This window comes from Aedes aegypti, chromosome 2 (assembly GCF_002204515.2).
Source record: "Aedes aegypti strain LVP_AGWG chromosome 2, AaegL5.0 Primary Assembly, whole genome shotgun sequence".
Classification (NCBI taxonomy): domain Eukaryota; kingdom Metazoa; phylum Arthropoda; class Insecta; order Diptera; family Culicidae; genus Aedes; species Aedes aegypti.
The window spans coordinates 325172426-325198943 of record NC_035108.1 but is presented as its reverse complement, the minus strand read 5'-3'; the positions used below and the strand labels follow the sequence as shown (position 1 = coordinate 325198943).

Here is a 26518-nt window from a genome sequence, read left to right as displayed (position 1 = left end):
CTTGAGTTTTTATTTACAGACGAACAAATTAGGGAAATAAGATGTTTATGTTGTTTTGTTGGTAAAAACAATTTTGAGTGTAGTCAAAAAAATATTTTTCTACTCTACAATATTCACTTGACCTGTACAAGCAAATTCGTATCGAAAAAACTACATGACAAAAAAGCTCAAGAAATACGTTTTTTGTGTGGTTTTCTGGGTAGAGTTTTATAGGTTTTTTTTTTTATACTGAAACATGTTCACTTGACTTTCACAATCAATTTCATGTTAAAAAAAACTATATGTCATCGCTTTGAATTTTGAGGTTCAGGCAAACGGGTCCAAAAAACAGGGTTTCGTTATATTTTAGTAAAAAGAAACTTTGTGTGTAATCAAAAAATTCAATTTCTACTCAATTCAAGCAAACTCATGTTGAAAGAAATAGTTGTAAGCGCTTTAAATTTTGCGTTCTTAATGAATTTGTGAAAAAAAAATGCGTTTTCAAAAAACTAGGAAATGCCTTTTGCTTGATAACTTTGGGAAGACGCATCTATTTCAAAAACCCAAAGATGAATATCAGTCTTGAATAGTGTCTGGTTCCATTGCTGAAAATTGTTTGAAAATCGCTTTGAAAACTAGACATGGTCAAATTTACACTTCCGACTCCCTGAAGAGGGTTGGGAGTACAGGTGTTAATGCATTGTAAATATATAGTAATTTGTTCTGTTATAATTATTCTATTATGAAGAAACACGTTTCATAAGCATATCTGAATGAAAACCATAAAAAAAAATAAAAACAGTTGAAGAAATTGTGTTTCAATTTTGTTACACCTTCCTGATAAGGTAGGCCCAGCGTGTTTCGTTCGCGACTCGGAGCTTCAGTCAAGACTAGAGTTTCCAATCTCGGGAAGAATTTCCCGGGATTCCCGTTTCCGGAAAATAGTTTTCTGATTCCCGGGAAGTTATATTTCAATGAAGCATTGGCCACCTATGTTTGAACATAGTTTGAACATTGCCATCGTACAACTTACCATTCATGATATAACATTGATATGGTATCAACTTAAGTCCTCACTAGATATTAAAATATGGTAAAGAGTAACATGTTGTATTTTTTTGGCACTTATGTGTATCAATACTTTTGGAATATAAACGTTTATTACTGTCGAATTTCAGAAGATATGGTCGACAACACCTCCCAAGACGAAGATAATGAAACGGTTGGAAATATGTTTTTTCATGTTTATTTGTTTAGTTTTGTAATCCAAACAATTATCAATAAAATGCATACCTTTCGACGATATGCATGCCCGATAAAGATTCCATGTATGACCAAATCTGTTGTTGTTTCAGGAATTGAGTAAGCCAATGGAATGCTTTATGAATTTTATTCACTGTTCAATATCCTAATTTTAACAAAAGGCAGGACTTTTGTATAATTTTATGAACTGTTTCGTTTTAAGCCTAGTACTACAAAAATATGAAGAAAAATAAATTGATAGCTCACAAACGAGTGATAGAACCATACAGATTAACTGGTATAAAATAAAATATAGACGATTGACGGTTAATTTTCTAAAAACATGCTTTACTTTGAAGAATAACCCGGGAAAGTGTTTTTCCCCTTTCCCGGGAAAATTAGAAACCCTACCGCAAAGGCTATGTGGACTGACCCTCTGATTAACAGTTAAATAAACTGCTTCTTTTTAAGTACACTACAATTATTGTAGTGTACTTAAAAAGAAGCAGTTTATTTGCTAAAAGTTAAGGAAAAATATCAAATTAAGCTAGAAAGTCTTGCTATATTAGAAGATAATAGGCCTTTTCATGTGACAGATCCGTCTATGCATTTGTTTACATCGGTGGAGGACCGATGCTAACACGGGCCTGTCATTTTCATAGAAGAACTGCCAAAGTGCTTCCCGATAAGCTGATTTGAGACGTCATGTGAATAGGCCTATACTGGGAGGGAGGCACCGATATTACTCACGAAATATGACACAAAGTTAGGGGAAAAGCACTAATTTTCGACCTACAAGAATTCTGTGCCAATTTTCGGATTTTCATACAAAGTAGGCCAAAATCGTATGAATGGGTCGAAAATTAGTGCTGGGTCGAAAATTGGTGCTTTTCCCCTATTTAGAATTTCGAGAAAACTCCAGCTTGCCAACGACACTCAAGGCAGACTTGATGAAAATCGCTAGTTTTCTTTTGTTGTGTTCCTTCGATCGTTCTGGACAAACATGGAAAAAAGGCCAAAGTTTTCTGTGCATTTCATTTTCGTTTTTATTGGAAAAAGTAAAATAATGCGTATTTGAACACTTTATATTCAATCAGGATAAAAGGTGCTATTGTGACAATACTTTTGAATAAGCATGACAAGCTTTTCAATCGATTTTTTGTCACATTTGATAAAATGCAAAAATACGTTTTAATCAATTACGCGCTTTTATCATGTTTGCAGAGCCGTAGCGTAGTATCATGACGCGCTTGGCGAACTCCCATTTTAGCGCCCCTAAATCAAAGCTCATCAAAAATTATTTTTGAAACACTTTGAGCGATTTCTACAAGAATTTTTATGAAAATCATCAAAAGTTTTATAATTAGTTGAAATATTTTCTTAAGTTCAAAACGCATTACACTATTGACTAAAATCCGCCAAGAAAATATGTTTATTCTTTTATTTGTCCAATGAAAATTTTCTGAAAACTTTTGAATGTTATCTGAAAGATGCTCTGAAAAATTTCGAAGAAATTTATAAGTAGTTCATATGGTTAGATGTTTCAGGCAAAATTTTAAAATTATGGTGAAATACAATTTTTCAAAGAAATCCTCCCAAACATCCATCTGTTTTTAGGCAGAGTTTTGAAATGTTTTGCCCTGAAGAACTAGAAAGAATTTAGGAGCTTATGCCCGGAATAGAATTCGAAAAGAAAAAAATTCAAATATATTTCATTTTTTCAAGATATTTGTACAGAAACCGAAGAAAATTGTTTAAGATTTGGAAAGAACTTTTTTTTTATAAATTTTGCGTAGATTTAGTCAAGTTTTCCTCTAGAAGTGTTATTGCAAAACAGCAATGTGGAAATCACAAATTTTGTAGCTAATCAATAGTAAATTACTTGAAATACATCAAAGAGTAGCCCCTCAATTATGTATTCAAATGATAATCGATATAACCATTGTCTTTTAAAGCTGTTTTCACAGTAAGATACCAAATAAAAAGTAAGTATTTACAAAAATTTAAAAAGTTTTTTAAGAAACTTTTAATTGAAATCCACGGTGGATGAGAAGGTTAATCGAGGATCTATTAGAAGAAAGTTAACCATGTATACTTTCGATGAAAAAAACATCAAATAAACAAGAAAAATCTCAATCACTGCCAGGTCAAATCTTAATAAAAAATATCGAAGAGGTATAAAAAGTAACATTCAACCATTCTACTACAATCTTTTATGGAACACCAAACGAGTTTCAGCTTGTATAGAACATTCTTTAGGTTATTAAAAATGTATTATAGATTCTAAAATTATGTCTGCTGTGGGAATTTTCGAGCAGTAAAAAATCAAATGAAGATTTAAAAATTACTCAACATTTTTTCATTTCTAATTTGATTAAAATCTTTACGTTTCGGAGCAAGTGTGTTATCTTTTGTGTAAACGAAAACTGTTGGAATCATATACATGAACAAGTAAACATCATGAACAAAATTATAATTAAAAAAATAGACACAAGTAGTGGTTTCTGAAGTGTTGCTGATCTAGTGCCATATTTAAAAATATTCTCCATTATCGATGCTATTACATGTGTTGTATGGAAGGGAGACAAAAATAACAACTTTATTTTTTCCAATTCCGCATGTAATAAGCTTTACTATAAAGCATCCCCATATGACGGTAAACTTAAAAAATGTTTCAAATTACCAAAAAGCTTTTACCTTGAATGCAATATAAATAAAAAATAAGGACATTTTCATTTCTCATACATCTTTATTCGAAGTTTATTCGGTGGCCGTTATAATGCTGAAAAGTACGTTATTTTAGATAATATTTGAGATGCTTGAAAACTAATACTTTTCGAATTTATGTTTCTTCTAAACGGCACAGTGCTTCTAAGAATATTAGCAAGTAACATGATGAGGCTAAACTGGTGGGCTTGATGAGCTTTGGACCTAATTTGCATATTATGACACACTTGTCCCAAATTCCACTACACATGTTTTATAATTTATTATAATTATTTCATTCTGCCCCAATACCTTTTACAAGCCTCTTTTTCGATCCGATTTTTTAACTCGCTTTTTGACAGTTTTCCAGAAAAATAACCGAGGATAACTTAAAAATATTGCCATTTTATGGTCCTTGAAGAAATGTTTTCTTAATGGGTCCACTATTCCCATAATCTCCCTACCAGCGTGTTTAATTAAATTGGTTAAAAAGTGCTGCAGCTAATAAATTCATAAAGAGATCTCACTTGGGGTCATGGGCTGGTAAGTACGAAGCATTCACCTCCTAATTGGAAACGTATTAAAATCAGTCATCGTATGCAGTTCCTTGTCTCGCCTTACCATTGCAACGTTGCATCTTTGACATAAACACGGATTGGCACCATTCATCATAGCAGGTATAGGCGCATTTTTCAACGGTACCAGGCTGACGACCCGCAACATAGTCCGCTGGCTGTAATTTGAACTATAGTTTCAGTAAAAAAAAATCCTGCGTCCACCATCGGCTTGCTCGAGCAATTTGCTCAGGTTTCGGAACAACGTGAGCTTTGACGCAGGTGCTGAACGTACACTTTCAGAAGTCGGAAATGAATAATCATTTTTTTGTTTCGATGCAAAACAAAACAAACGGAAATTCATGGCCGGGGAATGGCCTGACTGAACTTGATTCATTTGACTTCGTTGATACGTAAAATTCTTGTTCCTAGTTGAAGCGAGTTGTAGGCAATGATAAAATATTAATCTTTTAAAATTTGGATTTCATTTGCACTTTCACAGTTATTAACTGAGAGATTTCTTTGCCAAAGTGACTTTGGCAGTGTTGTGAAAAACTCTATTTCTCATAATTCACGCTTGAGATTTTTCATACGTCAGTAGTCAATCACGCAACTCAGCAGTCAAAAAATCATGGATGAGTTGACTCACCTTTTTGACTCATTGTCTCATATTTCCACTCACACATGACAATAATTTCTTGTTAGTCTGGTAAAATTATAGTAATCCTTTCTAGCGTAAGTAACAACATTCGGATTTCACGAGTTTTTGACGGGTTTTGCAACTGAATTATTTTTTTACGGTTTGAGTTGATTGAGTGATTTTGCATCAAAATCTCAAGCATAAGATTTGCGAAGCCGAACTTTAATGAGTTTGCTCGAATAGGAGAGCGTATTGATTGAAATTTGAGTGAGAGTCTATCAACACTGCCAAAGTTGCCATTTTCGGGTTGTTTATACACCCGGCTCAGCATTAATTTTGTTAAGAATTGAATGGTTGACAATAAACTCAAGATTTATTCATGTTTGATGGTTTGGCATGAGTGTGCCAAAATTACAATTCAGATGGTAATTGAAAAAGGAAATCATCGATGATTATCTCAATTTCATGTTTTTGTATATAATCAATTCCATTTAACACATTACACTACCCGCCATAAGTATGGAATCGCATCAACTAGTATTGCAACGCCCCAGTTGAATATTGCAGAACCCCCAAAAAGTTTAGCATCACCTAAAAACAATAATATTTATGATGTGATATCTCGGAATCCTTTCTATCTACAAAGTTGTAGTCTTCGGCAAAGTTGTTCAGCAGCCTTATGGCGTTTATTTGGCAATTTTTTTAATGCGTAATTTTGCCGCTACGTGACGCTAGTATGCATGTAACTTGGTCAAATTCATTATACTGTAGCTCATCATCCTGACCACCTAGAAAGTTCGTGTCTTCAGCAAAGTTGTTAAGAAGCATGAAAACACTGTTTAGTTAGAAACTTTGCCGCTACGTGTCGCTAGCGTGCATGTTACTTGTTAATGTTCTAGCAGGTTCTAGCTCATGATCCCGACTATTTAGAAAGTTCGTGTCTTCAGCAAAGTTGTTAAGATCCTTGAAAGCAATTTGAGGCAGTACTGTTTTAACAGTTTTGCCGCTCCGTGGCGGTAGTGTGGATGTAATTTGGTCATATTATAGCAAGTTCAAGCTCATGATCCTGACCACTTAGAAGGTTTGTGTCTTAAGCAAAGTTGTTCAGAAACTGAAAGCACTATTTAGTTTGCAATTTGGCCACTACGTGGTGCTAGTATGCTTGTTATTTGATCATATTTCAATAGCTTAGCCCACTGTTCTCAAGTGCACAAGTGTTTTTCCGGCTCACATAGAAATTGACTTTCTATGTTTAATTACCGGTATAAAAATCGAGCATAAGATACCGCTTTGAAGATTTTCGCGTGTGTAAGAGTGAGAAACAGTGAAAATAAACGACTTTTCCTCATACAAAAATCTGGTGTGACGGTAAATAAAAGATATAAAACGTTTAAAGAACACGGCCATCATGCATGATGATAGTGACAGCAAGAATTTTCTTGCATAGCATGCTATTATATGCTTGGATGGTAAGTTGCATGCAACATTTTGTCAAAACTTGGATGAAATGACATCTGTGAAACTTGCATCAAATTCGCTGGAAAATTATAAGCTTAAAATAAAAGTAAAAAAAAATATATATTTTTCTTTTTTTTAAATAACAGTAAACCATAAAATATATTAAACTAATTATTCATTAGCATTATTGTTTTTTTTTAACTTATAGACACTTTTTTTTTATTTTTTATTTATTTATTTATTTATTTTTTTTTTTGTGGATGATAAACGTCTTGAATAGTTTTAAAAGTTGTGTCACAGGTGACATGGTTGGTCATAATTCTTCAAGAGGTGCATCTTCTGTTTTGAGTCGGAGGTTCAGAAAGGAGGGATTGGACGTGGCACTAATACAAGAGCCATGGTATAATAAAGGAAAAATACTTGGAATTGAAACCAATAAGTGTAACTTATTGTATAATGGTAATCAGAGTTCACCCAGAACTGCTGTACTCATTAATAACACTTTGAAATGCTACCCTTTAACTGAATTTATACAACGTGACATTGTTGCGGTCATGGTTGAGGTACCGACCACTAGAGGAATTACAGAGGTTGTAATAGCCTCAGCTTATTTCCCTGGTGACGCTTTAGAGGTTCCTCCTCCTGAGATCGTTTCATTCGTCAATCATTGCAGAAAAATCAATAAGTCGTTCATTATTGGCTGTGATGCTAATGCACATCATACCGTATGGGGTAGTACGGATATTAATAGCCGTGGTGAATATCTTCTGGACTACCTGTGTTCTAGTAACATAGATATATGTAATAAGGGTAATGAACCTACCTTTTCAAATGCAATCAGACAGGAGGTTTTGGATTTGACATTGTGTAATGCTGCAATTTATGATAAAATTTCAAACTGGCACGTGTCAGAAGAAACTTCCCTGTCCGATCATAAGCACATTATGTTTGAGTGGAGCGGAGGTGATTATCCGCGTATTGTTTTTCGAAATCCCAGGAAAACCAACTGGGAACAATATGCACAGTGCTTGAATTCCAACTCATTTACAAAGGATGAAAACATTGATTCTATTCAAAAACTAGAGTCGTTTTCTCAAGAAGTAAAGGGGAAAATTATTCATTCGTTCCATACTAATTGTCCTATGAAGCAATCTTCTTCTAGTAGAGACGTGCCTTGGTGGAACACTAAACTTGAAAGGTTACGAAAACTTTCTCGTAAACTTTTTAATAAAGCGAAACAAACTTCAGACTGGGCTCAATACAGGAGAGCTTTGACTGAATACAACAGGGAAATAAGAAAATCTAAGAGAAGATCTTGGATTCAAACATGTGAAAATATAAGTGCTACTCCTGTAGTCGCAAGACTACAGAAAGCGCTGGCCAAAGATCACACGTTCAAGCTAGGGTCGTTGAAACAAGAGGACGGAGTTTCTACGAAAACTCCGGATGAAACCTTAAATTTGATTATGGAAACTCATTTTCCTGGGTCAATTTCTTGTGTGGATTCAAACAGCTCTGAACCAATCGAGTATGAAAGGTGTTCTGTCGAAGCTTTGTCATCTGATAGAACAGTAATCTCTGAACCAGATCTTGCAGACGAAATATTTACAAATGCAAGAGTGAAACACGCTATAAGATCTTTTCAACCTTACAAATCTGCAGGAGTGGACGGAATATTCCCAGCACTGATCCAAAACGGAGAAGCAGTGCTGATTTCGCCTCTAATTGAGATGTTTAAGGCGAGCTTAAGATTAAACTATGTTCCATCTGATTGGAGAGCAGTGAAGGTTATCTTTATTCCTAAAATAGGAAAACGAGATAAAATGCATCCAAAGTCATATAGACCTATTAGTCTCTCATCAATTTTGTTAAAGACTATGGAAAAAGTGTTGTATGATTACATAAATTCAACATACATGCTCAAGTGTCCATTATCTGACTCGCAGTTTGCTTATCAATCTGGTAAGTCAACAGTTACGGCACTTCATACATTGGTAACAAAAGTGGAAAAAACTCTTTCAGTGAAAGAAATAGCACTTTGCTCATTCTTGGACATTGAAGGAGCCTTCGACAACGCTTCCTATTCTTCAATGACTCGTGCAATGAAGAAAAGGAATTTCAACAAGAATATCATTAACTGGATCAATAATATGCTTGCAAAAAGAGAAATCACTTCCGAGCTGGGAAGTTCGTCTATAACAGTAAGGGCTACAAAAGGTTGTCCACAAGGAGGAGTCCTCTCGCCTCTATTGTGGTCTTTAGTAGTTGACGATCTTCTTAAAAGCTTGGAAGAAAAAGGTTTCGAAGTTGTAGGATTTGCAGATGATATAGTCATTATTGTGAGAGGAAAGTTTGACAATATCATTTCAGAACGAATGCAACTGGCCCTAAACTTAACCTATTCTTGGTGTATTCAGGAGGGCCTTAACATAAATCCTTCAAAAGTAGTAATTGTCCCTTTTACTAAGAAAAGGAAGTTCATCCTAAAAGCTTTGAAGCTTGGAGGAGTACAAATGCACCTTAGTGAACAAGTCAAATACTTAGGAGTAATTTTGGATTCTAAACTGATTTGGAATTCTCATATTGAATATGTTACTAATAAAGCTACAAGTTCATTTTGGGCATGCTCCAAAATTTTTGGCAGAAGATGGGGCTTGAAACCAAAAATGATAATGTGGATTTATTTGGCCATAATTCGTCCAAAAGTAACCTATGCTTCGCTAGTGTAGTGGCCAAAAACAAAAGAGGCCACAACACAAGCAAAACTATCAAAAGTACAACGTCTTGTGTCCATCGCTATAACGGGAGCGATGCAAAGCACTCCGTCAAAAGCATTAGATGCTATTCTTCATCTGCTATCGTTGTACGAATTTGTACAATTAGAAGCGGAGAAAAGTTTTCTAAGGCTTAATAGATTAAATAAGTTCAAATCAGGTGATCTTGTTGGGCACTTTAATATTTCACAACATATCCATTGTGGGCCAGTGATGACTATGCATGAGGACTGGATGAAAACTGTGGACAATTCTGATATCCCTTACAATGTATGCGATACGACGCGTACGGATTGGGATGTTGGATGTCCCAATGTTCGTCAAGGCTCCATAAAATTCTTCACAGATGGCTCAAAAATTGGGACACAAACTGGAGCAGGAATCAACGGCCCTGGGACAAACGTCTCCGTGGCGATGGGAAGCTATCCAACAGTATTCCAAGCGGAGATTTTTGCCATACTAGAATGCGCTAATATTTGTCTTAAGAGAAAATACAGACATGCAAATATCTGTATTTTTTCTGATAGTCAAGCTGCGTTGAAGGCATTGGGCGCATATAAATGCTCATCAAGACTTGTCTGGGAATGCATTCTCTCATTGCGAAAGGTGTGCCAAGAAAACTCTGTATGTTTGTATTGGGTTCCGGGACACAATGGCATTGTAGGAAATGAAAAGGCAGACGAGCTTGCTAAACAGGGATCAAATACACAGTTCATTGGACCGGAGCCATTCTGTGGCATATCGTACTGTGCACTAAATAAGGAACTAAAAAGCTGGGAACGACAAAGGGTGATGACCAATTGGATGGTCACCACAAGGTGTAATCAATCTAAAAGATTTTTAGTTCCAAATGAAACTATCACGAAAAGACTCTTAGAGCTCAACAAGAGAGTTCTTTGTATATACACTGGCCTATTAACTGGAAACTGTCCGAGTAGATATCATTTGAAGAATATTGGTCAGGTTCAGAATGATATCTGTCGTTTCTGTAACATGGAACGCGAAACCTCGGAACACCTGCTCTGCAGTTGTAGTGCATTATACAAGCGCAGATCCAAATTTCTAAACGGGGGTTATTTACCACCAAGTGAAATTTGGACTGGAAATCCCAGAAAGGTTGTGGGTTTTATTAACTCTATTTTGCCTGACTGGGAAAAGACGCGTCAAAGTGCTTAAGCTGTTCACTTGATTCATGGTGGACAGTTCTAGTTTCTTCAATGATGCGAATAGTAAAAAGGGACATGCCACAAAAGTTCAATCCAATGGACGCAGTGGCTTAACCTTCCCAACAAAAAAAAAAATATTTCAATAGACAAGCTACTTTTCCCGACTACGTAAACAGGCTAAAATTGAAAATCAATTGTGAAATACAGCTAGCATGCATTTGTAATGAATTTCTGAGCTGAACTTTAAAGAACTTATTCAGCTTATTCTGAAGGAAGGAACCACAAACGGCATTCTGCCAAACGACCCATTCAGCCAGATGGCATTCAGGTAAATGGCATTCGGCCAAATGGCCAGACACCGTGGTGGCAGTGTGAATGTAATTTGAAAATATTATAACTAGAATTTGCGCAGGGGTCCTGCACAAAGTACGTCACGCTCCAAGGGGGAGAGAGGTAAAGTCAAGCGTGTCAAGTCCTACAAAATTGCGGAGGACTTATATAAAAAATGTGACATAGTGGGGGGGGGGGGGTCGTTCAAAACAGTTGAAATTTAGCGTGACATAATTTGTGTACCATCCCTCATGATCCCGACAACTTAGAAGCTCGTGTCATCAGCAAGGAAGTTCAGGAGCTTGAAAGCAATTTGAGGCAGCCCTGTTTACTTAGCATTTTTGCCGCTACGTGGTGCTAGTTTGCAAGTGATTTGGTCATGTTCTAGAAAGCTCTAGCATATGATCCTGGGCACCTAGAAAGCTCATATATTCAGCAAAGTTGTTCGACATCTTGAAAGCAATTCGAAACAGCACTGTTTTGTTAGTAATTTTGCCGTAAGCACCACAGGGTGTTGAAAAATATATTTTTGAGAGAAATAACAAAATATCCTAATAGAAATACATTTGAACCACGAATGTTTAGCAGAAAGTTTGTTTCTGCAAACTTGTAAACTTAGGAAAAAAAATCGAAACATGGTGGAATATTATATAATAAATTACACACCTAAATTTTTTTACGGATTCCTGTAAAATTTCAACAGCTGAACAGTTCGGTGAAATAAATTAATGGAGTACGGTAAATTTTTACAGTATTCGGTAAAAATTCACCGGAATCTGTAAAATTTCGACGGAGTTGTGATATTTTATTTTACCGAACTGTTCAGCTGTTGAGATTACGGTGAAATTTCCGGAGTTTCGGTAAAATGAGCTTAGTGTGTATGATGTATTTGTTTGTTTTCAAAACATGCAAATATCAAATTTGCCAAATACCATACAGTGTTTCTTCAAATTGTTTTGAACAACTTTCTAGGTCGGGATCATGAGTATGGAATATGACCAAAGTGACATGCACACAAGCGCCACGTAGCGGCAAATTTGCTAACTAAAATAAGCTGCCTCAAATTGCTTTCAAGTTTCTGTTCAACTTTTCCGAAGACACAAACTTTATAGGTGGTCAGGATCATGCGCTAGAGTCTACCGGAATATGACCAGCGGCAAAATTGCGCATCCAAAACTCCGCCAAATGAACGCCATAAGGCTGCTGAACAACTTTGCCGAAGATCGCAACTTTGCAGGAAGTAAGGATTTCGAGACACTGCATCATAAAAATTATAATTTTTAGGTGATGCTAAACTTTTCGGGGTGCTGCAATATTCAACTGGGGTGTTGCAATCCTAGGTGATGCGATTCCATACTTATGGCAAGTAGTGTATGTAAAGAATAATTTCATGTATTTGATAAACGTTTCAGAAATTGAGACATACACCAATATATTTCTCATCACATTCGGTTTTAAGTTTAGCAACAGTCGAACAAAACTTATTATGTTTTCCTGAATATATGTGATAAATGGTTTGACGAAATGGCAATACTGATTGGATTTTGACAGAAGTATAATAAAATTAGGTATATAAGAGAGATATAGTGCCTTATTCAATGTTTTCGCATAGTTTTATGTAAATTCAATCTACGAACTTTTATTGACGTTTAATTTCATAACTGGTTCATTTGAAATATGAAAGCAATTCTTCTGAACATTGTTGATCGATTGTAAGATATTTTTTAGCTTCGATTTTCTTTCCATTCTTAGTAAGTATAAAAAAACAAATAATTATTAAAATTTGCATAAAAAAGTGGATCTTCTACAATAAAGACTGCTTCTCAGCTTTGTAAACTAAATGCACTTCCTCATAACTGAAGATGTTCATCACTTGAATTCGTATATCCTGTAAATAGCAGACATAATCATACTCTATGCCCAGGGAAATCAGGAAAATTTCTATTTAGAAAAGATCCTAGACCGTTCAGAAATCGTGCCCAGACACCTTCAGTACATACAGTACATAGCCATATGGCTTTGCATTGTAACCTTGGACGTTACCAAGAGGCCAAAAAAGTGACCGAAATTTCAATCAGGTAAATTTTAATTGAGATTCACTGTGAAACTTTGACATTTGCTTCCATAATCAAAAATCATCCACATCACATAGCAAAGATGGGCTCCCAGTCACCCATAGGTAGTCATAGGCTAAGAAAACACAATCGACACTTTCCAATGTTTTGCTAACTTCTTACCACTTATTACCAACCTCATCAGATTTCTCATCTATTTTATAGATTTCCTGATTTATGACCTTTCGATTTCGGACACGTAAACTGCGAACAATCGGCGGTCAAAATCCCAATGGCCAAACCGATTGTTGGACCCCTCGACGTTGGCTGTTGCAGTCGCATGCCCTGCGACTCTGAATCCCGTAGTATTTGAAGAATGAAAAAAAAACTTCGTCGTGAAAACAAATTTTACCGATCTACAACGTCATCGTCATCACTCTTACCATATCCAAACGCATCCTAATCATCTTGAGCGATTCATCTTTGTTCGCCATTTCATCTTCGTAAGAAATACAACCGTAATCAACAGGAATCGTAAAAGCTCTCCGATTGACAGGACCCTAGTCTGAAAATTCAGTGTCCAGCGAATGTCATAAACAATGGCTACTTAAATCTACAATTCTTACATAATCAGATATTGATCAAGACGGAAAAAGACAGAAATAAACTAAACCTTCAACCATCTCTATGCCCTTTTTCTACATGAAACCACTCAATCACTTTGACTACAGGTAAAATAATCCATTCCATTAACGTAAATCGATATCCCTATGAATGATAGCAAACATGAGAAAGAAAAAGGAAAAAGCAAGAAATATCATTTTAAACTTACAATGAATGAAGATTAAATCAATTTGTAATACTTTGACAAACAAGATCCAACAATTGGCCCGAAACGAAAAGTAAAATTCAAATTGAAAGGCAATCAGCAAAAATCCCTAGAATAACCCGTAAAATTCAAATACCTTCTAGCAGTAAGCTCATCATTGTTTGCGCTTTGTCGATAGAAAAAGGAAAATAAATTCGAAAAAGTGATAAAATCAAACATGAAAGATCATCGTTAAGTAGCAGATAATTAGCCTCAACAAATCAATATTGTCGTCTCCAAAGTGGATGTCCCCTACGGTGGGAAAATGGTTTCCCACAGTGAATCGTTATGTTTTTCGTTGCAGCAGCAGGCATATCTGTGCATATAGTAAGAGCTTTTCTCCAGATCCTTGTTCCTTTTCGGTCCCAGCTCCTCATCCTATTCCCGGCGCCCTCTTGTATGTAAGATGAATAGCAAATAAACAATTTGTTTAAATTTACAAACCAAGAGTAAGAGGAAGTTGTTTTTTTCATTTTTATATCACAATCCATGAGAAAGGGGTGAACGGATTCGCCTTCTTTGCACTGAAGCCATCCTTATTTCTCCACTTACTAATATTACTAACTACGAACTTTGTTCTAATACTTGAACAAGCCATTATTAGAAATAATTGGTTTATGGACAAAAGGTCGAAAGACAAAAGGTCGAAAGTGATTTGTTTGGAGGGAAATTTTTCCTTTTTTGAAAATTTTTTTTCGACCTTTTGTCCCTTCTTTTTTGTTCTTTGACCTTTTGTCATAGATTTGAACTAATTAATAGCTTTTGAACTCCTTATTCTACTCTTTTATGTAAAGAACAACACCATTCGAAAGAATTTTTTTTAGAGCACTAGATGATAAACCAGAACCAAGGTGGACATATCAACCGATCAATCACCACAAATTTCTCAACTCATGGAAGTAATTGCAAAAAGCAAACATATTAATTGAAATAAATAAAATTTATTCATTGGTTGAACTTATAAACTAAAAATGCATCAGTTGAACTAATCACTTATCGTCCATCCTATTCCTCGAACTGATCGAACGAGCCGGATTCCGGTGCCCGGTAGTGTGGGGCTGGTGCGTATCCGTGTCCATGTCCGTGCACTGGAAGGCATGGGACGTGAGCCACGCTGGGAGCGCATCCGACCAGCAGGTTGGCACCGCACTTGGCGTGTGGGGCGTGCACTGGATAGGTGTGAACCACTGGAGCGGGATGAGCGTGGTGTCCGTAGTGGGCTGGTGGTGGTGGTGGTGGTGGGTGAGCGTGGTGTGGTGGTGGGGGTGGAGCGTGGTATGGCTTCGGTGGTGGGGGTGGGTAGTTTGGCATGGCGCTGGCGGCGGCCACGGCGAAGAGAGCCAAGATGATGAGCTTGTTCATGGTTCCGGTTGAGTTGGATGGATTCCTTCCGAAGTCGTTGGAAATACTATGTAACTGCACTGACGCTGTGTTGCAAACTGATGATCGAATCCACCGATTCCATTGGGTTTTATAATTGAATACTGCTTACGGCTGCCGAATTGATCTACGGCCAAAAATTTTGCACTTTGGTCGCCTCGCTTTGGATAATTGAACGCACGCGGTTATCTACGTGGTTCAAGAAAACTGTTACATTTGCAACGCTGCATTTTTGGGTTGAAAACAAGTGCACCGGAGAATGTGCCCACGTGATTGACTAATGGCATAATTGAATGAGGGTAAATGAATCTATTTGATTTTGTATGAGTTCCTGCCATCTAAATTTGTTGCAACTATAAAACTCATCAGTGTTAATTTAATAGTATGTTCATTCAGATTCAACACCATATACGGGTGTACAGAGGCGCGTCCACGTTTGAAACCATGGGTAGGACAAACGTTGGCAAATATTTTGTTCACAGTGAAGCTAAAACCAATTTTAACCCTGGATTAAAAATTGAAAGTAACTTTACTTGAAAGACTCAAACGAAAAAGGGTGTAAGTGACATCTTGGTCGGTTTTAGTCGAGTTGATGAAAATTTTAAGCATTCTAAAGATATTCTCAGGTGATTTTCCCGCTCAACAGAAAAAATCACACAATTCATAGAAGATTGGCTTGTTTTTTTTGACCCCCATACAACTTGTTCAAAATGAAAAATGCTGAAAAAAAAACTTCAAAGTAGATTTTCTTCAAATTAGGTTTTTGTCACTGACAGCTCTTTGCTTCTAACCCCCTCAGTTTCATGCCAGTCGTTACCACAAGACTAAGACAGCTAAATGACTTTGCAGGGCTGGTAGTGACTATATTGAAAACTATTTCCGTTAAAACATCCCAAAAGGAACCAAGAAAACAAATCGAAACCTAAAGCAGTCAGGAGATAATAGTTTGATTGTTCATAGCATCAGAGCAGACATTCCTCTAAGGTCTAAGATTTCTATTTCAGAATTCATTGTGACATTACGACAAGTATTACTGTATGTGTTTTTTCATGATCTTATCTAGGAATTTCATCAGAAACTTATTCAGGTATTTGTTCAGGTAATGTTCAGATATCGCTCCGGAAATTTTAAAAAAAGTTTTTAGGTGATAATTTTACAAGGTATTTCTACACGAATTTTCCAAGGGAATTTCTCCTAGAATTTTGTTTGAGACAACTCAAAAAATTAACCAGGATTTTACCAAGGTGAACCACAGACATTAAATTGAATTTCTCCAAAAAATATTTCAAAAATCATCTGAATTCCTCCAATTTTTAAGGATTGTTTCTAGAAAGTCCAAACATTTTATCCAGTGATTAATCCATCGATTTCCTTGGGACATCCTCCAAGATTTCCAGTCTTCTAAAATTCAATCAATAACTTCTCCAGAAATTTCTAGGGATTTCCTTTAAAATTGTTTTTCATTTTTATACAAGATTACAAGTAGAGATTTTTTAACCTTCTGCAATTTATCCAGAGACTCCATCCATTTCGACAGAAATTCATCTAGAAATTCTTTGATATTTTCTCAAATCTTGATTTTTTTTTAATGATTTTTTTTGGAACGTTTCCAGGGAAATGCCAAGGATTTTTTTTTTGAATAATAAATCCGTGAGGTATTTCTAAAGAAAATTCTAGAATAATCTGTGACAAAACTTGGATAAGTTTTGAAGTCACCCTAATGAACAAGGATCTCTGAAATAATTCCTGAACTCTTGAGGAATTTCTAGAAGATTTTTTTGATAATTTGCTAAGATAAACGAAAAAGAATGAATCAAATCTCGGTTTAATTCCGCAGCATTTCCTTGAGAAATTTCTCGAAAAAACATTGGACAGAATTTTGTGGGACCTGCTGAAATTTATGGATTTATTGGGAAAACGGGTGTAAAAACATAAATAAGCTTTTGAAGATTGCATGCGGATTTTTGAGAAATGTTTAAAGTAATTTTCGGTAAAACTGCAGGCGTACTACTTGGATGAAATGCTGGAAAGTTCATAGACAAAAATAAAAAAAAATAACACCTTAGGGAATTTTAAATTTCTGGGAGAAAAAGTAGACGAATTCTTGAAGGAATCCACATGAACAGGCGGAGGAATTCTTGGACGGTTTCTTGAAAGAAAAACCTTAAGCTATTTTTTCAAACACTGGAAAAAACCTTTGTGGATTTCCTCGGAAGAAATTTTGTTAAAATCTTTGGAAGATATCCAAGAATAATACCTGGAGAATCCGGTTCAAGGAACAGTAAAAAAATATTAGGAGGAAATTCTAGAATAGTTTTGAAAAAATGAGGAATTTACTAGATGTAGTAAGTTTTGGAGCTCTCAAAAATTTTCTGGAGAAAATTCAGGAGAAATGCCGCTAAGCATCCTTTGAAAAAATTGGGAGAAGTGGTAAAGAAATCTCCCTCTGTAGGAGACCCTGAAAGTATTCTTAATAAAATGACTATGTTGATTCCTGACGTTTTTCCTCGCGGAATCTGAGACGAAATTCTTGAAGGGCCTGTCGAATCCACTTAAATCTCTGAATTTTTCTTTGGAGCTTGTACAATTTTGCAACAGAATAAGGCAAAAAGAGACATTAGAGACCATTTTGGTTGATATAGATACTTAGGAGGCCGTCCATTAAAATATAGACTTGCACTAAAATAGATACAAGTCTCTTTAAAGAAATATACTAGTAGTCCTGTTTATAGGATCATTCATTGTTGTCAGTCTTTGGATCAGTTTTTGTTACCATTCATATTAAATATATATGAATATCCTTCATATTTATATCCTATTAAAATCAAATTTATTGAACAAATTTGACAAAAGTAGACTAAACTGACCAAATGTTTTATCACACAGAAACTCCATAAAATATAAAATATTTCGCTGGAATTTCTTCAACAATTTTGAAATAAAAATCTTTCAAAAATTGTCGTAATATGCTCTAAGCCTTTTTATGGATGATGCCACAAAATATCTGTAGGAAGTTGATCAAATCAGTTTTCAGGAGTTAGCTAAGAACTACTTCTAGCAATTTCTACGGCAATTCTGAACCAACCAAGAACTTCTAGAGACTGTACTTTGGGAGTTCTATAGAAATTGTTCTGAAAATCATCATGATGCCATAGAAGATTGCTCCATTTGTTATTCTAAAGATTAACCCTCTAATACCCAACCCCGCCTTTAGACGGGGTACACTTTGGAATTTTGTGTATTTTTTCGTAGCTCGGAAATCAAAATGATTTTTTATTTTGGCTTATACCTTGTCTCATAACACGCATATAAGAAAAGTTTTTTATGACTTTTGAAACTTTTTTGTGTTTTTAAAAATTGTTTGAAAAATTGCATTCTTATATAACCTACAAATGTCTGGGGTTCATTTAACGTGTAATATAAAAAATCGTACCTTTCATATTTTTCTACTATCAACCTATCACAAAAGAAGAACCTGGTGGTATTAATATAATTTCAAACCTGTTTTTCCGTTAGCTACACGGAAAATAAAATACGCTCCGAAAAAAAATGAAAATTCAATGTTTTTAAAAGCACCGTAAAAAATTAAATTTTTATTATTGCCAAAAATCAACAACTAGAAAAGGTTTCAAGAAAAAATCAAAAAAGCTAGGGATGTTCAAAAATAAAAATTTTGAAAATCAAAACCAAAATTTAAAAATTACAAATAAAAATAAATAATTGCCCAAAACGTGTTTAGAATGATTTTAGATAACGAAAAATAATACTTAAATCGAAAAAAAAATTTGGGTATTAGAGGGTTAAAGAATTTTCTTGTAGTAATTCTTACAGTTAGTTTTCCAGGATTTTCACTAAAGATATTCTCAATCGCTCTTCTCACAAGCCAGAACTTTTGGGGGTCATGCATAAACTATGTCACGTTTTACTAGTCATGAGACTACCATGAAAACCCTTACCGTGTCTTCCATGCTCCATAAGAATAAGAACGACGTTGATCGAGTTTGTTTCTATATTAAAGAGATGATATATATTTTAATTTATTTTTCATACATTCTGTTGTTTTTTTTTCGTTGAATCGTGGGTAGGACACTCCTTTGACTGTCCTACCCAGCTGTTTTTGTGCGTAGTACATGTCCTACCTGTCCTACCCACTTCCCGCGCCACTGCGGGTATACCTTGACATTAGATTACTGCCTTGCCAGTTAGGTACAATCATCTAAATCCCAAACAACATGCCAAATTAACGAAATTTTTCAAAAAAAAAAGTTTCAAATAAAAAAATATTGTTTATTGTAAAATTTGTTTGTTTTTGTTCATATCGACTTATTTTTGTCAACCGAAATAGGTCAAAAAAGTAAATATGAAGTTTTGTAGGGCAACTCAAGGGCTTTTATTTGAGGTGCACCGTGGTGAATCAAAATCCAGACGGTATAAGCAGCGCATGATGGCTTTTTGTCTGTTGTTGTAATACCGATTATATTATACCGTGTTGCTGCTGCCATATCTGAAAGAAATATGATTTCCTTGCAAAAGCGATGATGTGGATAACAATTAGGCTTTGCACCAATGTTGTCGTTGGCAGCCTCGGTGGTTTAGTAATCAGCGTTGTTTCTTCTCGCGCTGTTTGGTTGGGAATCAACTACCGCATTTTTTGGTAATGTTTTAATGGGATCGATTGGGAGGGCCACATGTGTGTGTACCTTATGTGATGGTATGTCTGCTAGAGATCATTTAGTAAATAATTGAGTTTAGCTTAGTTTAGACTGACTGCACATATGGCATATGCACATATGAGACACTGTAGTGTTTACATCTTGAATGGAACTTTGACTTTTACTGGCCTTGATGTTTGCGAATTTCACGAAAGAGTGAAAGAGAGAGGAAGATTGTTAAAAATTGCATTTTTTCACGAAAATTTTGTATTAAAAATTAACATATTTTTTAGTAAAATCCGTTCATACGTTACAGTAGTTCTTGTGATTTTGTGTATTTTCTGACACAAAAATATTGGGGGTCATTTTGACTCACTTTTTCCTTATGAAAAGTATAGTTCTGCAAAATGGGTTTCATTTAGAATAGTAATAAACACATCTTGAAAAACTATAGATTATTATGAGATAGTTGACAAGCTTTAAATTGTGCTCATTGTAACTTGGTTACCTGATTAAGTTCAAACACTACAACAAAAAATGTAGCAAATTATAAATCCGGGCACTTTTCAATCAAAATACGAACAACTATGTGTTAACAAGAAATTATTAAATTAAACTATGCAAAGCTTTTCAAAATCAACTAAATATATCACGCCTTTAATAACTAATAGAATGCATGGGTTCAGTATTCGTTTAAAAATACAAAAGTGAGAAATGTGTGTGATTTAGTTGTTTGAATAGACATGTTTGTGGTTTAAACTGCAATCCCCACTGATTGGTTCAATGAATCCGTATTGAACGACGCACAGTATAGTTCTTCAGCCATTCCATGAAAAACCGATCTAGTGGGTCTCCAAATTCCGTGAAAATTTGCTATTTTGTTCTTTATCCAAAATAACGATACACGTATTTTTTAATTTTTTGATTAGGGTGATCATTTCCGAAATAGGGTGACCAGAAAAATCGCGATTTATTAAAATTTTTATTTAAAAAAATTATAACTTTTGAACCGTTTGACCGATTTTCAATCTTTTTGGACGAAATGAAGGCTAAAGATTTTGACTTTTCAGGAAAAGTATAAAATTTCACAAAAATTGTGTTTTTTACATGAAAAAACTCAATAGTTTCCGTTTTTTCGTGTTTTGAAGGCCTCGGGACCAAAGGGGCTATCGCTGTTCTCATTTTTTCTTGAAAATTCAGAAAATTTTATGTATACTGTCAAATTTTCAGCGATGTATGTTTTTTAGTTTTTGAGATATATATTTTTGAAAATAAAAAATCAGTCATTTTTGTTCGGCACACACTGTAGGTCTCAGCGCATTAGATTTGTAATGTTTAAAAAAAAATCATAACTTTTGAACAGCTTAACCGATTTCCAATCTTTTTGTATGGAATGAAAGCTTAAAATTTCAACTATTCAGACAAAATTGAAAAATCTGATACAATATGTTTAAAAGTGAAAAAATATAAAAATTTTAGTTTTTTTTAGAAATTTTCATATATTTTAATGTAAAAAAATTTTTTTTTTCAAAGTTTTCTTTTTTTTTCTGAAAAGTTGAGACCTTAAGCTTTCATTCCATAAAAATAGATTGGAAATCGGTTGAGCTGTTCAAAAGTTATGATTTTTTTTAAACATTACAAATCTAATGCGCTGAGATCTACAGTGTGTGCCGATGAAAAATGATTGATTTTTATTTTCAAAAAAGTATATTTCAAAAACTTAAAACATACATCGCTGAAAATTTGACAGCTTACGTAAAATTTTCTGAACTTTTAATAAAAAATGAGAGCAGCAATAGCCCCTTTGGTCCCGAGGCCTTCAAACACGAAAAAACGGAAACTATTGAGTTTATTCATGTAAAAAACACAATTTTTGTGAAATTTTATATTTTTCCCAAAAAGTCATAATTTTTAGCCTTCATTTCGTTCAAAAAGATTGAAAATCGGTCAAACGGTTCAAAAGTTATAATATTTTTAAAAATAAAAATTTTGCAAAATCACGATTTTTCTGGTTACCCTATTTCGGAAATGGTCACCCTAATCAAAAAATCCAAAAATACGTGTATCCTTATTTCGGATAAGGAACAAAATAGCAAATTTTCACGGAATTCGGAGACCCACTAGATCGGTTTTTCATGGAATGGCTGTCTTATTCCATATTACTCATGTTTTGATGATATTCAAAGTATTATTTCAGTTTTATTTGAAAATTGTATACTTATGGCATCGAAACACGATTCCAATACAATGTTTGGATTTTAAAACATTTGGCTCGAATTCCGGACAGCCTCTTTTTAATATTTTAAACTGTATTTACAGCATATTTTTGCAATATGGTGTCACTATACACTTAAACTATAACTTCGTGTATTATTATGCTACAATCACTAAATAAAAAGCATATTTTTCATTCAATATAGTTGTATAAACGTTGTGGGTGTATTTGTCGACACTATCACTAATATAAGTTCATCACGGAGCAAAGAAGTTCATCCTCCTTCCTTTTTTTTTCTTTTCAATTGTTTGTCAATGGTAACTGAATAATAAATGCGTGTAAAATGATCAATCATGTTTATAACAAGGAAACAATTAAATTTAACATATTGACCTTCAACCATTTTTACCTAATTCGGTTCACAAGAAAATAAGTCAATTTGAACAAAACAAACTAATTTTATAGAAAAAAAAACAGTTATTTTTTAAACATTTTTCAAATCAAAATGCCATGTTCATTTTGAAGTTCATAGAACGTAAAGTAAACATGCCAAATTTCATACAAATCCTTGCATTTGTACTATAGCTATAAGAAGAACCAATTAATTCTGTATTAAAAAAATAAATCATTAGTGGTTATTTTGTACCACTTCCCCCTAATAAAAAATCTAATATTTTGCAAAACATCTTCTTTTATGTAGAAGAACGATCCCTGAAAATTTCAGCCTGATCGAAGAACATCGATACAAGATGGGGTTGCGGCTCTCGAGAACTGGCTCTTAAATGCTATATAATTCATGTTTATTAGAACACTGCCTCGGACAATGTTAATTATATCCGGAGGTGAACCGGAACCAAGTATTTCAAGAATCTGCATGACATTGCTTGATTTTTAAATTTTTCTACTGGGCGGGCCTAGTGAACATCATCCAAGTTTTGGATTTATATGCTTGTGGAGCATGTTCGTTTGGAGGATGATGGCAGGTAATGTGATTAGACAATCATTAGATCTAGATGGCAGAACTCGTAAAAGCTTGACTCTCCGACTGCCTTTACTGCACTGATAAAAATCCACACGTCCGATCTGTGTGTTTAAAATTATGGATTGATTCATGAACGTCCACATCGATTTGCTGTGATTTTCATGCAAACTTCTTTCATCCATAATTATTCCACATAAGTGGATTTTTTTTTATTTCCGTACAAAGTGGGCCGAAGGGTCTCAGATTTTCATGAAACTTTTTCCACAGGCAGGGCTCATCAATATATGATTAAAAAAAATGAGAAAAATTCAGGGTCGCCTATTTTCCCGGAAAACTCAGTTGGAATTTTTTTGTTTTCCCCTGACACTACTTACTTTGAAAAATCATAACTCAAGAACGAAGCATCATAGAAACAAAGTTTTTTCTATGAAAATGAAAGCAAATTTTCTCAGGAATAAAAAAAAATATTAACTGTAAAAAGTTTTCCACAAAATTTTCCACCGTTGAGAAAACTCGTAAAGAAAAGCCGGAAAAACTATGTTAAAATTAGTGGAAAACTGCAAAAAATATATTTTTGAGAAGACAATTTCAAAAGCTTTAATCGCTGAAATTTTTGAAATGTATTTTTTTTTTCGTTTTTGAGTTATGGCCAATTTTGTGGAAAATGACCATGAAAGCCTTTTCTTTGAAAACCCAGATTTCAATCGAATCATCGGAACAACAAAGATTTTTCAGCAAAGCAATTGCAAATTTTCTAAAAAATCTGAAAAAAAAAAGTTATGGGATCGGTTTTAATGAATTATAAGTCGGAATGGATGATATTTTTCAAGAATAATTACACCGCTAAGAAAAACTGAAAAAAATGTTTCTGCCTCAATTTTTCATTACACTGAAATGGGATTCTTTCTTTTCTATGGAACAAATAAGATTATTATTATTTTTTTAATTTTATTTATTCAATTATTCAGTATATACAAGGGGTGGATCACTTGTTCAATGCACATTAAATGTGCATCAGTTTGCATCAAATGCATTTTTTGGACATTCATATCAACTTAGCCCTGGCCTGTTGTTGCCAAATAGCAACGCGCCATTGTTTGTTTTGAAAGTTTTGAAACCGTTTCCAACAAAAATAAGCTTTCTCTGATATTCTGTAATTAATCGCATATTTTATTTGTTTCAGGTTATGAAGTAGTTGGTTCAAACTGGAAATATATACCTAATATTTGAAATAGAAGCCTGACTGACGGTGCTCAGGGGTCTTTGAGCTATTGGGCATATGATTTTTGAGGACATCATACATTTATGCAAGGAAGATCCCTGCGTACAACACGGAGAAGATAAAAAGTGCTTATCAGGAATACATTGTCCTACGCTCCCATAAAAACAGTGCGCCTAAAAATCTGGATTAATTGTAACATTCTTCTCGATCAACCAAACAGTGTACGCTTTACTGGTGTCGGATATAAATCCACCGAGTTTTCCAATCCAAGTCTAGATGGAAATATTCAAAAATTAACCACAACAAGGGTCTCTCGGAGATCCCGAACAGCTGTGTTTAATTGTTCAAGTGTGGTTTAGTAAATGAATCATTATAATAAAAAGGTTCGAGTCTTCGTCAATTCAATTTATTTCACGGCATTGCAAACACCTTTCTATAAACCACAACCCTGTTAAGAAAAAAACCGTAACACAGCTTCCACAGACACCCACTTCACTTTGCCGTCTACGAATCAGAAGTTTCGACAAGAAAACTATTTATTGCTGTTTGCATTTGAGATGCAAATCTTGACTAAACGTCTTCCAAATGCGGTAACACAAAACAATCAAAGGACACCTAGCAACGATTATAGAAATCACCGCCGCCCTAGCAAGAAAAATCTATATTTGACATCGCATTTCTTGTGAAAAATCTTACCGCGTTTGGTGTTCCCGCATTTGATATTTGCATTTCAAACGCACACAGCAATACTATTAAAGACATGTTTGCATCTTCGTTGAGCATGCCAACAATCTGCTTTGGCGATGTGATCTATTTCGCGCTCCCTTATAGCCGGAGTCCACCTTGTAAGCCGCCTAACTGGAAATAACTGCCAAAGGGGGGATTTGAAGATTTTTTAATTGGATTAGTAACCCAAATGGCAATATCCGAAACTAAAACATAAATCCAAGATATCTTCTTCTTCTTTTCTGGCATTACGTCCCCACTGGGAAAGAGCCTGCTTCTCAGCTTTGTGTTCTTATGAGCACTTCCACAGTTATTAACTGAGAGCTTACTGTGCCAATGACCATTTTTGCATGTGCATATCGTGTGGCAGGTACGAAGATACTCTATGCCCTGGGAAGTCGAGAAAATTTCCAACCCGAAAAGATCCTCGACCGGTGAGATTTGAACCCACGACCCTCAGCTTGGTCTTGCTGAATAGCTGCGCGTTTACCGCTACGGCTATCTGGGCCCCAGATATCTACAGCGTTGTTAGTCCCTCTTGGAACGATTTTGGGTGAGGTGGCAGCTCCTCTTGAGTTTGTGGAAGATGGAGTTTGACATTTCAAAAAGGACAACAGTTAGCTGAAGCAAGCCATGAATTAAAAATTTGCTGAGTGTGCATTTAAATGCATTTCAATGCATGAAATTATTTTGATTTATCAGATGCATCAGAAGTGATTCACCCCTTGAGTATATAACTTACATTTTCATCCTAATACTATCTATTTTTTCAACCGGGAAGATTGTCTTTGGTTGCTAACACCAGAAGATTTTCGTTTCTTTGTATTATTAAGAACAAAGCATGCTGTATTTTCTTGGTTTTCATGTGCATCTGAGAATTCACTAGCAAAAATGCTTCGTTCGTCTTTTGGTATAAATGAATGATATTTTTTTGTTCCAGGAATTGGAACAAGGTTAGAAAATCCTCTAGATAGTCATTTTCAGTTGCATAGATAAATTCCCAATCTTTTTTAAATTGATCTTTCACCTTTTGCGACACAGCCCAGTCGAAAAATTGTTTGGCGTTATTAATTTTTGCTGACTTTCTAATAGCATCTCTAGGCATTCACTTAATGCTTTCAGGGTGAGCGGTTCCTTGAATCCACTTGAAACTTTCAAAACGAAACCAAGTTGTTTATTTGCTCTGGAGATGGCATCGTTCTAATGACAGTTGAAAGTGAGCTTCTCGTCCAATGTAACACCTAAATCACGTTCAAGCATCGTCCCTGATAGTTCATTTGGGAAGCGAATTAGGCTGCGCTTTCTACCGTACGAGATGACTTGACATTTCTCGATGCTCAACGTTAAACAGTTCCGTGCAAGTTCGAATAAGTTGAGTAAATGTTGCATGCTTTTTAACATGCTAAAGCAATAACAGATTTATTAAATATACTTTAAATTTTATTTATCTTGCTTAAAAAAAACAACATTCAAAGCCATCTCTAAGCAATGTGCTTTAATAGAGGTGAGGAGATGATTTTGTATAATACACAACTGTTTGTATTTATTAGTGAATCGCTTTAGTTTTCAA

General features: G+C 34.8%; 2 protein-coding genes across 3 annotated transcripts in view; one reads left to right on the top strand and one right to left on the bottom strand.

The window, feature by feature from the left end:
• LOC5568247 (ankyrin repeat domain-containing protein 13C) overlaps positions 1–14220 on the top strand; it is a 52966-nt gene extending 38746 nt beyond the window's left edge. The window contains exon 6 of one of the 2 annotated variants that reach the window (XM_001657890.2): positions 13129–14220. In XM_001657890.2, the coding sequence (XP_001657940.1) occupies positions 13129–13144 (16 nt within the window). In that variant the 3' untranslated portion in view covers positions 13145–14220. Of the gene's footprint in view, positions 1–13108 lie in introns of both variants that reach the window. The other variant, XM_021845872.1, reaches the window with a different exon arrangement.
• Positions 14221–14700: 480 nt separating this feature from the next.
• LOC5568248 (vitelline membrane protein 15a-3-like) lies at positions 14701–15329 on the bottom strand. Its single transcript, XM_021841595.1, has one exon. The coding sequence runs from the start codon at positions 15131–15133 to the stop codon at positions 14777–14779; it is 357 nt and encodes a 118-aa protein (XP_021697287.1). The 5' UTR covers positions 15134–15329; the 3' UTR covers positions 14701–14776.
• Positions 15330–26518: the final 11189 nt, after the last annotated feature.